The following is a 15,080-nucleotide window of genomic DNA, read 5'->3' on the forward strand; positions in this document are numbered from 1 at the left end:
AAAGCCCCTTCCCCGCCCGCGGGGCCGGGAGCGCGGGGGAGGCCGAGGAGGGCCCGGGCCCGCCCCGTCGGGGCCGCGCGGCGGCGCCAGCAGAGGGCGCCCTGCGCCCGGCCGAGGGCCGCGAACCCCGCACGGGCACCGGGAGCGGCGGGGGAACGGCACCGCTCCTTCCTCCGGGGCCGCGAACCCCGCACGGGCCCCGGGAACGGCTGAGGAACCAAAAAACAGAGGTCCCGCAACGGCCCCAGCGGCTCCGGGTGCCGGGGCGAACGGGGGGATTTAAAGCCCACGGCTCGCAGCGGCCCCATCCCCGACAGCACCGGCGCTCCCGGGTGGCTCCGTCACCAGCCCGGACGGCACCGGCGTGCCCGGGTCCTCCATTCCCCATCATCCGTTCCCCGTCACCCTTTCCACACGCCCGCCGGTGCCGCTCTGCCCCGCTCCCTCCATCCTGTGGGCAGCGCTCCCCGGTCCCGCCGGTCCCGGAGCGTCCCCGCAGCCGCGGCGGGCCGGGCCCGGCTCTGCTCCGCCGGCTCGCCCCGGGCACAGCCTGGCAGCCGCGGAAGGTCCATCCCGGTGCCGCTGCCCCGCCGCACCCGCGGTGCCTCCGCGCCCCCTCCCCGCGCACCTGCCGGGCCCGGGAGGCAGCGAACCCCGACGGGCACAGCCCTGCGCGGGTCCTGCCCTGCGCTCTGCGGGGCCGCGGCCGCGCAACCCGGGGCGTTTCCGTCTTTCCCCGTCACTCACGGAGGCTCCGCGCCCCGCGGAAGGGGGGGCGGCTCCCAGCGCTGCGCACCTGCGGAGCAGCGGCGGCCCCGACGGGGCGGAGCGGCCGCGGGAATGAAACAGGCGGGAGCCGGCAGGACTTCTCGGAGTAGACTTTTTTTTTTATTGAAAGATGTGAGAATTCATCAAAACTGAACAGACAGATACCCGAGTAACCAGCACGTTGCAAATCATGTATCTTTTTATTTTAAAACAAATATAGAGCACAGTCCTGTGATATTTAAATTTATTATACTTTTTTTTTTGTTTTGTTCTGGAGTGAAAAATAAAAACCTGAGGTTTATTCCTGCATTCTCTATACCCCGCACTGTAACAATAGTTTAGTTACGTTTTGGATTCGTTAGTTTATTTTTTTTCTTGCAAAAGTCCGTTAAAGGATTGAAATCTTAGTTTTAATGACTCCAAAAATTGTTTTATCAGTGGCACATGATTGTCCTAGAGAACAGGCGGGATAAACAATATTTTAAAACACAGAGAAACCGATATCTCCTTCAATCACAAAGAGCTAAATAGTTTTCATTTACAATATATATGTTCATGTAAAATGAAAAAAAAAAAAAACTTAAATGCGAGGAGTTAAACTCTAAATATTATGTACACACCAATGTACAACTCTGAATAAATTAATACCAATTTGCATATTCTGGGATCCTTATAGCTTATTTACACAAATTACCATTTATTTCATAAATATCTGCCCAGGTACCCACGAGGCTCCCCCGGCCGTGCCCGCCCTGCTTGGCGGTGGCTGCCGAGGCGGTTTGGTTTCCATCTTCCTTTTCTTATCTCTTTTTTTTTTTTCTCTTTTTAAATTATTTTTTCCTTCCCCCTCCCCTTGCACAGATGAGGGTTTGGCCCCTCTCACCCCCCAGCGAAGCAGGGGCCGCCCCGTCCATCAGGTGTCTCGGTACCAGCTCCTCACCCAGTGCCCAGAGCGAGGGGCTGGGGGGTCCTGGGGGCTCCGCGGCCTCGCTGGGGCGGGGGGAGCCGCTCCCAGCCCCCCAGCCCGAGGGGTGGGCAAGCCCTGCGCTCCAGCTGCTCCCTCCTGGCTCCGGGGTGGTGGCTCCGCACGGCCGCCGGGCTCCGTCCCTCCGCTCCGGCAGCCCCGCTCGCTCCCAGCCCTCGCTCCGCAATAAATATTTATACTGTGCTGTACAAAATACCAGTGCTTCTCCGCCCCGCCGGGAGGGCTCGCTGCCCGCCCCGCCGGTCACTTCGGGGACTCCCTGCCGGGTGACAGCTCCCGCTGGCTCTCCAGCCCGCTCACCAGTCTCTGGATGTTCTGCAGTTCATTGAGGGACTCCTTCAGGGAGCCCTTGGGGGAGGCGGCGGGGCGCTGGCCGCCCCCCTTGTGCAGGGGCGCCTCGGGCAGCGGGCTGGGCTCCCGGCTGCTGCCGCCCTTGGAGCCCTCGGAGCCGGGGTTGAGGCTGGCAGGGAGGCCGGTGGTCAGCAGGTTGGTGCTGGGCGGGATGCTCACCGGCAGCTGGTAGGGGCTGAAGCGCAGGCGGGGCCGGCTGCTGCCCAGGAAGGGGTTGCGGGACAGCGGCCCCGCGGCGGCGGCAGCGCTGGTGGCCGGCATGGCCGAGGCGGCCGCTGCGGCCGCTGCCATGTAGGTGTAGGGGTAGGGGAAGAGTCCGCCGAAGGTGGGCATCGGGATTCCCTGAGGGGAGAGAGAGAGAAAGAGCTGTCGGAGCTGTGCTGTTGCTCTGCTGCATCACCCCTCCTTCCGTCCCTCCACAGCTGTGTACCCAAAAAAAGCCAAGGCAAGGATGGAACAGCCCAGTATCACCCTAAAAACAGAGTGTGGGGGTATCAGCCCGTTCCACACAGAGGGGGTACAGCCCCTTCCACCCCATCCCGAGCCAGGGTGGTGCCACCGAGCACAAACCCCTGCCTGAGATCTGCCCCATCCCCTCCCCGCATGCTGCCTGTGCAGCATCACAGCCCCTTAAACACATTAAAACACATTGTTAAGCAGGATGGATAAATTAGGGGAGTTCAAAGACATCTTTATATATTCCACCAGAGGAGATGGGAAAGGCAGCATCAGCACAGGCGCTGTGGGAGCCCTTCAGAGCTGACAGGAAGACAGGGAGCTGCTGGATGGGGACAGCCAGGTCAGGCAGGGCCACAGCTCCTGCCTCTGCCCTTGACTATGGAGGAGCCATAGCAGCTGCAAAAAAAATCGAGATTCCTTCTCAAATCAACCCCGAAGCCGCCTTCAAAACGTCCTCTGTGTTCTGCCTGTGCCAAATCTGTAACATCTCAGGGGTGTGTCACCTCTTGTCCCTGTGGGCTGCAGAGGGCCTGGGGGAGGCTGGGAACCAGCAGCTCCTTTCTCTCAAGGGGGCCACCCTGAATGTCCCCACACTGGGGGTGACACTGGCCAGGCCTGACCTGCATCCCCAAAGTGCTGCGCTCACTCAGGGAGCTCTTTGGGAGAACATGAAGAGGAGATTCCAGGGCACAACTGGACAGCAGGGATAAGGTTAGGGACACAGGGCTTACCTGAGAGGCCAACATGTGCTGGGAGAGGTGGAAAGGGAAGGGGGTGGCCGTCCCTGCTGCGCCTGGGGCGGATGAGAGGGCTCCGTTCTCCAGGCTGCCCCCGCCGGTCACCGAGGCCAGCAAGTGTCCCATGCCCATGGCAGAGAAGGCGCCGGGCGCCATGGCAAACTGTCCTGGGTGGATGAAGAGGGGCTGCCCGGCGCCCAGCGGGCTGAAGAACTGCTGCCCATGGAGGCCAGAGAGCGCCAGGCTCTGCAGGTGCCCGGTGCTCAGGTGCGGGGGGCTGTCCGTGTGCACCATCAGCGGGGCGAAGGCCTCCTTGCCCAGCCCGCCGCCCTCCGTGTCCTTCTTGCCCGGCTCCGTCTCTTTCCTCCTTCCCTCCACCTTGTCCTTCTCCAGGCCCCGTGTGCTGAACAGGCCCTCGCCAGGACCCTCCCGAGGGGATGCCCCATCCTTGGCCTTCTCTGGGCTGTGCCTCTCCTTGCTCCGTTCCTCCGGGCACCGGGGGCTGCCGCGGGGCGTCGCGTCCTCCGCGCTGGGGCTGGCTGCTGCCACCGGCCGCTCCTCGGACACCTTCTCCACCTCCGTGTCGCTGTCAGCCCCTGGCTTCTCCTCTGCAAGGGGATGGAGGGGCACAGGGTCAGAGCAGAAGCACCCAGGGGAGGCGAGGAAGGGGTCACTCACAAGAGCCCTGGTGTCAGGGAGAGGTTGGACAGTGAAGCCGCGATCATTATTAATGGGAGAGACTCATCTTGGGGACAGAAATGGGCCCTCGTGCTATGGTCGCTCTGGAGAATGGGGATTAACAACAGCAAGTCCTGTGGCTGTGCCAGGCAGGAAAACATGTTTGATGGAGAAGCAGAACCTGTTACAGCATCGCTCTCCTCAGCTGCAAAGTCCAAGCGGGCTGCAGAGAGCGGGCAGTGGGCAGCGCGGGAGGAAATGGTCCTGCGTCTATTTAATTATATGGAGCTGATTGCCAGTGCACCGTGGATTTATTCCAAATGTGCAGGTTGAGACAGGTTAAAGAGGCAGTTTTAAGGCTGGGAGTGTGGTACAGACTTCTGTAAAAAGGGCTTTAATTTAAAAAACCCCATTGAGCCCTCAGAGGAGGCAGGGGGATGCGAGATGAGGGGAGCTGAGCCCCTGCCTGAACGGCTCCACTAAACGAGAAAAGCCTTTTGGTGCGGGTGAGGTGAAGCTCTGCAGGCTGGGGCAAATATTCAGAGAAGCCTTTGAAAGTGGAGAGGGGTGTAATAAACCCTCCCTGCAGCTCGGGGTGGGGGGTTGCAGTTTTGATGAAGGTTTGCAGGGAATGGAGTTGGTGGAAAGTTTAAAGAGCAGATTGATAGTGCTGCGAGACAAAACCCAGCATCAACAACTGCAGTGTGGGAGATGCTGGTTGATTTTCATTTACCAGCCTATAGCCCTGGAGTTACAACATTTTTTTCCTCTTTCAAATGTATTAATTTTTTTTCTTTTCTCTTTTTTCTCTCTTTTTTAGGAGAGGGTGAGATTCCCATGGAAGGCAGGGCACACCGGGCTAACGCGGCCAGCACAGAGGCTGCTTTGCCATTTCTTCTTGTATAATTTAAATACAAGAAGTATTACATTCACATCAGGTGGATAGAGGATCAAATATACATTCAAAAGAAAATACATAGAGAGAAAAACGTTGCAACTCGTGAATGCCATTTGCGTTTCCTCTGATTTTATCCTTTAGAACCCTGAGCTCCCCTGTGCGCATCCCCACCTTTATTTTCCCCAATGTTTTGCCTCGCTGCCCACAGGAGATCAGCACGAGCAGAACGTTTGGGGACATTTGGGGACCGTATGCTGCCTTACCTCTGCCGCTGCCCTTGAGGCGCAGGGGGCTGGGGAGGGCACCCACGGGCGAGTGCAGGGCATCGCGCACGGCCGAGGGCTCGCAGGAGGAGGCGTCCGACTCGCCGCCGTCGCGGTCGGGCTTGCAGGGCTCCTCGTACATCCGCAGGGACGGCAGCGAGAGCTGCTTCCTGCGGGAGAAGGCAGCGTCGGGCCCCGGCCGTGCCCCCGCGGGCGCGGAGCCGGCGGGGACGGGCGCACCCCTTACCTCTTCTCCCGCCGGCCATTGCCCGTGTCCCGAAAGCCCTTGGCGAAGGGGTTGTTATCGATTTTCAGCTGCGTGATCTGCCGGGGGGGAAGAAGGAGAGAAGGGGCGGTGTGAAGCCCCGGCCGCCCCCTCCCCGCCGCCGTCGGGGAGCGCGGGGTGCGCGGCGCAGGCTGCGGAGCCCGCGTTAACACACCGCATGCTTTATTAAAAATGATGCTGAGGTTTGGGCTTGAATTATTAATAGCGTCTTAATGATAGGAAGTTATTTTTCACGGCCCCCCGGAGGGAAGATGGCGACTGAGCTGCTCGGCGCTGGTTAAAAGCTATTCTTATCCCTCCCTGCCACGGGCTGCTGAGGCCGGCGACATCAGGGCGCTCAATAATGCATGGCCCTGAAACACGGCCCCGAGAGGGGCTCTGGAAAAGGCCCGGCTGCCCGGCCCCGCCGCGACCCCCGGCCCGAGCATCCCCCGGCCCGAGCATCCCCCGGCCCGAGCATCCCCCGCCCGACGGGGCCCACGGCCGGCGGCCGGGCCGCGCAGCTTGCGGCGGCCGAGCAGACAAAGTGCTCTTTAATCGATTGTGACTCTTCGCCATAAACTTTACGAGGGAAACAAGCCCACCAGGACCCTCAGACAGAGCTGTCAATTAGCATCAGCAGCCAGGGGTGGAGGTGGGGGTCAGCTTTTGGGTTAAGACACACACACAACTCTTGGAAGGGGACGGCAGAGGCTCTCTGCTCCCCATCGTGCTCTCCTGGCTCTGCCTGCTCACGGAGTGACACTTGCTAAATCACGAAAGCAACTAAAATTAGCTTATCTGCCTCTATTTTTTGGCTCCTCCAGAGCCCTGGGCATCTTCTTGGTGAGGCTGCCCAGGCCTGGTACTGCTCTTCAGAACCTGAGCCTGAAGCAAAGACTCCCACGGCCCAGAAAGGCGCAACAAACTCCATGAGGGAATTATTAACAGTAATAATAAAAATACTGACAACAGCACTAATGTTAACACTAAAAACAGCGATAATAACACAAGCAGCATGAGGGTGCATCCTATTCTGAGGGCTTGAGGTTGAACCTTTCTACTCTTGCTGCTTTTTGCCCTGAAATATCCTCGCCAACACGCACAGACAGAAAAATACCCTGATATGGGGTAAGGGATGGGACAGGGGTGGAAACAGGGATGGGGACAGGGATGGGGACAGGACAGGGAGAGGGACAGGGGCAGGGCTGCCCGGCCATACCTTGTCGTTCTGGTAGGCAGTGACGGCGATGAAGTCGGTCTCGGGGAACACGTATGTGCGGAAGGTGCTGTAGGGCAGCTTGAGGATGTCGTTGGCCCGGACGATGTGGAACCTGGGCTGGTACTTGTGCATGGAGTTCAGGATGGTCTGGGATGGGCGAGAGAGCACAGCCCGCGGCTGCCGTCAGCCCCACGCCTCCAGCTCCCTCCCTAAAGAAAAACCCCCTTTTCTCCCGAAAACAGCCCCAAAAACCACACCACTCAAATTCACCGTGAGGAAGGAATTCCGGCGGATGCCAGAGAAGGAGATTTCTTAATTTTTTTTGTTGATGCCATTGCAGGATCTGTCCCCAAAGAAGGAGGTCAGGGAACGCAGGCAGAGCAGCATCTTTGCGGGTGTTAAGCACGGCAATAAAGCAGCAAAAGGGATCTCCCAGTTTTATTACAACCCTGCAAACGCGAGGCGACTTTTCGACACGTTTCTCACCGCTTTTCATATTTCCGTCCTTAAAAATAAATTACTATCCCTCGCCACCACAAAAAAAAAAAATAATGTTAAAAGGCTCTGGGTGAGTGTCGGGGGCGGCAGGAGCCGGTGCCAGCCCCAGCCAGCTCCTGCGACCTGAAAGGAGCGTTTCACCACGAGCCATAGCAAATTTATGTCTCGGAGCAACATTGCAGAAGGAACAGACTTTTTTTTCTCTTTTCCAGCCAGGTGTCTGAAAGCCTCGCCAACACTCAAAGCCGTTCTCTACTCTTTCGTTTTATTTTTTTTTTTCTGAGTTTGTTTTGTTGGTTTTTTTTTTTTAGTAAAACCCGAATTCCCCGTGATTTGGCTGAGGATTTTTGGAAGCGGCTGAACAGCCCAAGCCGCGCCCCCGGGGCCGCTCCGACCCCTTGCCCCTCGCTGCCTGCTTTCCTGCACGATAGCTTTTAAATAATTCCCCAACCTGCTGTGGTCGGACTGAAATGCAGAATTCACTGCCCAGAATTCGTAGAGGGACGGCGAAAGCTTGAGTAATTATTGTCAAATAACGTCAGCCAAATGGCTAAATAATTATCACTTCATTTCGGTTTAGAAGGTAATAAAAAAAATCCCCCCCTTTTTTTTTTAACCCAAGCAATAATCACCTGCTGATGAACTGTCGGATCGGTGTTATATTGATATAATCTAGATGGGATTTATCATAAAAATGGTGCAAAAAGTCTCATTCAGGCGTGCAAATCTGCATTCCTTTAAAAAAAAATAATCATCCCTCTCTGACCAGATGGGCACTGGCTAAACCCTCATCTCGCAGATTTAACAGTCCGGATTTTGGACAACGACAGACACCAGAAATCTTTAATTGAAGGAGGCGAACCGTTAAAAGCGCTGAATCAAACTAGTTTTTCACCAGTATAAAAAAAAAGAAGATATTTTTTAGACTCTTTCTCTATCGATTTACCTTTCTGGCTATAAATAACCTCGCAATGTATTATTTAACAAAGACGCTGTTTCCTGCCTTAAGAGAAAAAAAAAATAAAAGTGAGAGAGAAAAAAAATGAAAAAAAAAAAATTGAGAGAGTGGAAAAAATAAAAAAAGAGGGGAAAGAAAGTTCTGCGGGAGGCGCGGAGCTGCTCTGAGCTCCCACCCGAGCGGGGTCCCGCAGCCCCCGGCTCCCCGCTAATTGCCGTATCAGCAGCGCCGCACGATGAACTTTCCCTTTATCGCCCTAAACGCTCGCTCGGAGGAAGGAGAGCTGGGATTTCCCCCTCCGAGCATTCCCGCAGGATCGCGCTCCCCTCGCCTTCTGACCCTGCCTTCTGCGGGTCTCTGCAAATGGCCAGCACTCACTCACTCACTGCTGGCTTTCTTTTCTCTCTCCCTCTTTCCTTTTCCTTTCTTTGTTTATTTTGGTTGGTAGCTTTTCTGGCTTAATTCCTTCGTTTTGTTTTACCTCCTTTAGGTGATGCAGATACCATCAACGGGGATATAAACAGGGGCTTTCAGAGGCAGATGGTGCCAACGATTCCAGCCCTTCTCCCGCCTGCGGGAGCCCGGCGCAGGTGCCGCCGGCCCCGGCTCCGCTCGCTCCGGGTGGCAGCGACAGCCCCTGCCCGGCCACCGCCCCGTCGGGGCTGCCCTGGCTGCAGCCCCCGCACGGCCTCGGCCCCGCACATCCACCTCCCAAAATTCCTCTCCCCACAGAGCCACGAAGGCTGGGAAGAAGCAGCAGGACAGGCCGGGGATGCGGGAGCCAAGGGCAGCCCGAGGCTGCCCGCAGCCCAGCTCTCCTTTTTCCCCCGGAGAACCGGAGCTGCCCCTCGCTGCCGGGCAGGACCAGGGGCTGCGGGACAGCCGGGCCACTCCAAGGCCTGGCCAGGCCCCGCCGCTCAGCCCGACACGGCTGGAGGAGGCTCTGAAACCCCGCGGTTCACCCGGGGAGATCACGGACAGAGCCCGCACCGGGCAGACCCCGCGCCTGCCCGGGGGGCTCCGCTCTGCCCCGCAGCCGCACTTACAAAGCCGTGCTTATCCGAGATGTTGTTGGTGAGCTTGAGCTTGTGAAAGGCAACAGGTTTGGCCATCCACTGCTCCCCCGTGGCCGGGCTGTCGGGGTGGATGTACATGCGCTTGGGCATCTCCGGGTCGGCCTTGCCAGCCACCATCCAGCGGGAGTTGTGGAATTTGTACCGGCAGTCGTCGGCCGCCACTATATCCATCAGCAAAATGTACTTGGCCTTCTTGTCCAGGCCGCTCACCCGCACCTTGAACGGGGGGAACATCCTCCTGCGGAGAGACCCAGAGCGGTACAGGGCTGCCCCCGCCCGCCGCCGGCCCCCGACGGCCCCACCGAGCCCCGGCCCCGGCCCCGCCGAGGCTCCCGCACCGCCCGGCCCCGGCTGCTGCTCCCAAACCACCATCTTTCAGTTCAGCTCGCTGAAGGTTCCCAGCCTTCCTCCCGTCCCACCTCTTCTCATCCCGCTGTGCTGCCCACACCGTGGCAGAAGGCAGGGAAAGAGCTCAAAAATTCCATTTCGGGAAATAAGGGGAGAAAATATATTCTTGTTTTCCTCTCTTTCTCTGCCCTTCGCCGACCTGCTCGCTCAGCACCTCGGGCTGCCTCCCCCGGGCCCGGGGCCACGGGCAGGGCCGGGGACGACCCCGGACGTGGGGAAAGTTTGGCAGGAGGGCAGGAAGCGGCGGGAAGCGGCGTAAACAGCGGGAGCGGGGGGTTCCGAGTGCTCAATTAACGCGCACGAATTTAATTTGGGATCGCGCTCGGAAAAGCAGTAACGGGAGGCGGGGGGAGCGGTGACGGGAAAACTCGGAGGAGCCGGGGGGGAAACACCTCCGAAAAACTCCAGGGATCGAAACTCCCCGCGTTAATTCACGGGACGGATGGGAAACGGGATGGAGCGAGGGGCGAGGGCGCTGCGCGGCCGCGCAGGTGCGGGGTGGGCTGGGGGGGCTGCGCGGGGCCGGCTCTTACCTCCCAGACTTGGTGATCACCATCTCAGTGCCCAGCTTGTGAAACTGGTCCCAAAGCTCTTTGGCTTCCAGCGTTACTTTGGGGTCGTCCTCGACCTCCTCCTCGGGTTCCAGGCTCTTGAGCGAGCGCAGATGGGCGGCTTGGTGGTGGTGTCCCAGGGCCGAGACGTGCAGCCCGGCCTCGGCCGCCCCCGCCAGCCCCGGGTCCGGCATGGGCTTCGCCAACGCCGCCGGAGGCAGAGCCAGAGCCGGGAAAAAGGACGGCTGGGCGGCTGCGAGGAAAGCGGACATGGGGAAGTCAGCCGGCCGGGGTGCGTGGAAGGGGTGGTAAGCCATGGCAGTCCCTGGGAAGGCTGGATCTCTCATCGGTGCATCCACAAATCCAGGAGAAAAAGAGGGATTCCCTTTACAAAAATGCTCTGTGTGTGTATTTGTTGGGTTTTATTTTTTTTTTCCCCTCTCCTGCCCAGCGAACTCGCTCGAGTCTCTGGAAGAGGAAGGAAAATCAACAACACACACACAGTCTCCAAAAAAAAAAAAAAAAAAAAAAAGCATAAAAAAGAGGCGAAAATCAGCCGAACTAGATTCGGGATTAAAAAAAGGAAAAAAAATATAAGAAGAAATTAAAAAATAAGAAGGAAAAAAAAAAGGAAAAGCGAGGCAGTTCCCGGCTCCTGGGACTCCCGGTCTGCGGAGGGGAGACAGTAGGTCCTTATTTTTTGTTGTTGTTGTTGCAGCGAGGGAGAGCGAGCGAGGGAACGAGCCCTCCCAGGAAAGTCCTTCCCGACACTAAAATAGAAACAAAAGCCGGGTCGGGCTGCGCGGGGCTGCGCGGGGCGCGGCGGAGCAGGGGCGGCCGCGCTGCCCTCACACCCCCGCGGGCCCGGGCTGCGCCCCGGCGGGGCCGCGCCGGCTCCGCGCTCCGCGCTCGGCGCTGCGGCTCGGGCTGCTCATGGCCAAAGGAGCCGAGTGGGAGCGGTGAGATCTTGTCCTGATCTCTGTAAAACTGTGACTATCTCACATGTCCTTCCTGCTCTGATCCGCCCGCTAATGAGCCAAGCCCCCTTGATTGCTGATTTTACGCGTTTCAGACCAATTGTGGATCTGCATAGGCGGGGTTTTGACAGCTCCGGCCAAGCTCCGGGCGCGGGGGGGCGGGGGGCGCGGAGGGAGGGAGGAAGGGAAGAAGGGAAAAAAAAAAAAAGGGAGAAAAAAAAAAAAAGAAGAAGAAGGTGTCGGAAGCATCGGCAGTAAGAAAACATGTCAACAGAATAAAATATTAACCAATGACAGAGAAAAGTGCTCGAAATCCCACCCCCGGCTCCTTTCCGCATACCGGGTCAGCCCCGGCTGCGCCGCCGGTGCGGGGCCAGCGCGGAGCCACCTCGGCGGAGCGGGGAGCGGAGCCACGGGGGCGGGGGGCGGCGGCAGAGGCCCCCGCCGGTCTCCGCGGGGGCGGCGGGCCGGGAAGGGGGGGGAGAGGCCGGGGGGAGCCCGGCGGCGGCCGCCTTACGACAGATCCTGGAGAGCGGATCGCGGTGGGGCGCGCCCCGCCCGCCGCTCCAGCCGCGCACCGCCGCGCACAGCCGCGCACAGCCGCGCAGCGCCGACGGGGCGGCCGCCGGAAGCGCGGCCCGGCGGAGAGCTGCGGGCGGCGGCGAGGCCCCGAGCGGCGACCTCCAGCGCGGGTGAGTCGCTCCCTGCCGTCGCCCCCCACCCTGCCGGCAGCCGCCCCGACCGGGAGCGGGGGGGGTCCCGCCCGCAGCTCCGCGCCCGCGGAGGAGATCCCCAGACCCCGCCGTCGAGGCGCGTCGGGTGCGCGGCCGGGGGCCAGCGCGGCGGTGCCCGGCCGGAGGGGCTGTTTACCCGGGCGGGGGGAGGCAGATAAGGAGGAGGGGGGACACTCCGGGGCTGTTTGCTGAGGGATTAGGGCCGGTCCCGCCGCGCCGGGGCCCGGGGGGGCGGCGGGCGCGGTGGGTGTCCCCTCGGAGAGGCCGGTTTGGAGATCTGCGCTGATTAACTGAGGGCCGCGGTGGCTGAAGAGGGCCCTGGCGCCAGGCGGCTGAGCCCTCACAATAAAGACCCGTCTCTTGTCACTTCATATTTACCCCCAAATCTTCAAAAAGCGCCCTGCCATCCTTCCAAGGCTCCTGCCCCCGCCGCCTGCGCTGCGACCAGGCGGGACGGGGGGGGGGTGGCGGCCGGCCCCCTCCTCTGCCCCCCGGCCTGTCCCCCCCTCGTCCCCGGGCCCTCCCGCTCCGCGGACGCGCAGCGAGGCGCGGCCGCAGCAGCTCGGAGCCCTCGTGGTCCTGTGGCGCTGCTCCCCGCGCAGGGTGCGATGCGGGGACCCCCGGGTGTCCCCTTCCCATCCCGACTTCTCCTCTCTGCTCCTCCGCCCCGGTTCATCCTGCTGGCAGCCGCCCGCAGCCCCCGGCGGAGCCCCATCCCCATCCCGGGGATCTCGGGGTCGATCTCCACCTGCCCCGCGCCCCGCGGCAGGTTCACCTCTGCCCGCACCGCGCCCGGCCCCGCACCGCGCCCCCGGGGTGTCCCGCTGACCATTGAACGGGCAACGGGGACTGAAATTTAAACCCAATTTGGACTTTGCTTCCTCGCCGCCGTGGAAAACTGCTGACGGCAGCTTTGGCAAAAGTGGGGCTTGCTTGTATTTTTTTTTTCCAATTTCCCCCCCCCCAACACAAGGAAAAAGTGGAGCCTTTCATTGCCTCGGGGCGAATCCCCCCACGCCGGGACGGTTCTCCCGTGGACTCCTCGCCCTCTGCTCCGCGGGAAGAAGCGGGGCCCGGCCCTTCTGGGCCTGGAGCGGCCGTGTCCCCGCGGGGAAATGTCGCCTGTCCTCCGGCCACTGTCCGGCACCCCGCCCGCGCCCCCGCCCCGCTGTAACGCCGCAGAATAAAACCGATCCAGAGCAGCCTCGGCTCCCGACCTTCCGTAGCGACGTGGGGCTGCGGGGATGGGGGAACAACGGGGACCAGGGACCAGCGGGGACCGGGGAACAACGGGGACCGGGGAACCCACGGCGCTGCCGTCCCTCGCGGCCCCGGACACGACGCAGGAGCCCGCGCATCGCCCGTCGGTGACCGGGCACCGGGCAGGGACAGAGGAGGCACCGGGCAGAGACAGAGGAGGCACCGGCCTCGCTTCCCGTCCCGAGGGCAGCTGTGTCCCGGGGAGTGTCCCCGCGCTGTCCCCTGCGAGGGAAGTTGTTCCAACCTGCCCCAGGGCAATGCAGCGCTCGGGGCCGCCGTGCCTGGCTCCTGGGAGCCGTCCCGGTCCCCAATCCCCGGGCCAGGCGTATGGAGACCGGGCTTGTCCCGTGGATCCGTCTCGGTCCAGCCCGGGAACACCGTCCCGTCGGGCCGCCCCCGCCCCCCGCCCGCCCCGCATCGCGGCCCCGCTCGCTCTTCCCCTTTCATCTCTGCCCATCTCCACTCATCATCCCTTTTCTATTTTTAGCCGGTAGACTTAGGCCTTGGCGCCAGGCCGTTTAAGACCTGTCAAAGTCCTTCATATTTCCCTCATGTCACATGGACCTTTCGCTCTCTTCCCCGCGCCATGCGAGGGCCGTAATTTGGATCTGTGAGCTGGTGAGCAAATGCAATTTGCTCTTCTCCATCGCTGTGTTGTCTCCGTGACCCCAGCCAGCAGGACGGCTGGTGTCCTGTCCGGGGCACTTACACAAATTGCGGGTGATTGATGAAAAATAACAATTCTCACAAGCAGCCGGGCCTCCGCCTTCCCCTCCTCCCGGCTCCGCCGGGCTGCAGCGGCCCCGCGCCCCGGAGAGCGCTCCCCCCGACGGGTGCACCAGGCCAAAGGGGTTTTCTTGTGCCCAGGGCCACCCGTCGGGCCCCCCATCCCCGGCAGCGATGCCACGGCAAGAGGAGACCCTCGGGCCCTTGGGGAGGGCGGCCCGGCTGCTCGCACCTTCCCAAATCGGGGGTAGAAACGGGCTGTGGCATGGGGGGAAGGACACGGTGCCACAGGGCTGGGCTCCGCTGTCCTTCCCCGGGAGCAGCCGGACAGACAGACCTGGGGACGTTAGAGACTCCCTGAGCGAAGCCGCAGGTGCGGGGTGCAGGGGGAGCTCCCTCTGTTCCGAAGGGAACCGGGTCCCCCAAGCCCCGGGCCGCGTTCCCCGGTCCCACCCGGCCCCGCAGCCCCAGCAGCTTCGCAGCCCCTTTTCTCCGCTCCACCTAGGGAGGAAAAGAGCTCCACGTGTGACGGGACTGTCCTCGTTTGATCTCACCCACCTGCGCCCAGGACACCCCTCTCCTTCTCCGGGGCGCCGCATCTCCCCTCGCACCCGCGGGAATCCCCTGAGCCCCGGGAGATCCCGGGAAAACGACTCCGCTCCCCCGCCGTGCCCCGGTGCCCGCTGGAGGGGACGGGGAGGGGCCGCCGGGCACCGGGGCCCGGCCGATGCCCTTTTATCGACAGCAGCCGAGAGAGATGCTCGGTCTGACACGGGCCCCGGCACCGCCACCCTGCTTCTCCTCCCGCTGCGCGGCTGCGGAGCTGCGCGGCCCTTGGGTGCGCAGGGAACCCCCGGGCAGCCCCCCCAGATCCCCCTGCCCTCAGACTGTTTAGATTTCTCTCCAGCTTTAAAGAAAATATTTCCAGTAATCCAGATTTCTGGAAAATAACAACATGCGGGGAGACGCAGACACAAACGCCGCTGAAGTTTATCCAGAGTTTGAACAATTTATAAACACATTTCCCAGCCTGTTTGGCAGGGCGGGCGGCGAGTGACCCCGGCCCGGCCGGGAGGAGACACACGCATCCTCCATCCTCCCGTTACGCCGCGCCACTTTGAGCTGTGAACCTGCACTTAATTGAATTTGAAATTATTTTATTATTGGTTTTGAGTTACGGAGCGCTCTCCCTGCGCGGGGGCGGAGTGACCCCCTCCAGCCCCGCGCCCCCGGGGCTCTTCACGTCGGGGCGCGGCGCCGAGCCCG

The 15,080-nt window shown here is 61.1% G+C and overlaps 1 protein-coding gene across 1 annotated transcript; it reads right to left on the bottom strand.

Moving 5' to 3' along the window:
* Nucleotides 1-1,996: 1,996 nt before the first annotated feature.
* Nucleotides 1,997-10,546, bottom strand: TBX2 (T-box transcription factor 2). The gene is made up of 7 exons (XM_066563537.1): nt 10,100-10,546; nt 9,129-9,396; nt 6,627-6,773; nt 5,387-5,463; nt 5,140-5,309; nt 3,295-3,908; nt 1,997-2,446 (listed from the first exon to the last, which is right to left on the bottom strand). Exons 1-7 carry the CDS (start codon nt 10,462-10,464, stop codon nt 1,997-1,999), a joined length of 2,091 nt encoding a protein of 696 aa, XP_066419634.1. The 5' UTR covers nt 10,465-10,546.
* Nucleotides 10,547-15,080: the final 4,534 nt, after the last annotated feature.

Source organism: Molothrus aeneus, chromosome 20 (genome assembly GCF_037042795.1).
Source record: "Molothrus aeneus isolate 106 chromosome 20, BPBGC_Maene_1.0, whole genome shotgun sequence".
In the NCBI taxonomy this organism is placed as follows: domain Eukaryota; kingdom Metazoa; phylum Chordata; class Aves; order Passeriformes; family Icteridae; genus Molothrus; species Molothrus aeneus.

What these genes read in the sequence shown, in the direction of transcription:
- TBX2 (XM_066563537.1), bottom strand. Translation starts at nt 10,464, where the DNA reads ATGAGAGATCCAGCCTTCCCAGGGACTGCCATGGCTTACCACCCCTTC. An exon ending in TCTCGGATAAGCACGGCTTT is followed by an intron (nt 6,774 to 9,128) that starts GTAAGTGCGGCT and finishes CGCCCATCCCAG; the next exon opens with ACCATCCTGAACTCCATGCA. An exon ending in CTGCCTACCAGAACGACAAG is followed by an intron (nt 5,464 to 6,626) that starts GTATGGCCGGGC and finishes CCCCCCCGGCAG; the next exon opens with ATCACGCAGCTGAAAATCGA.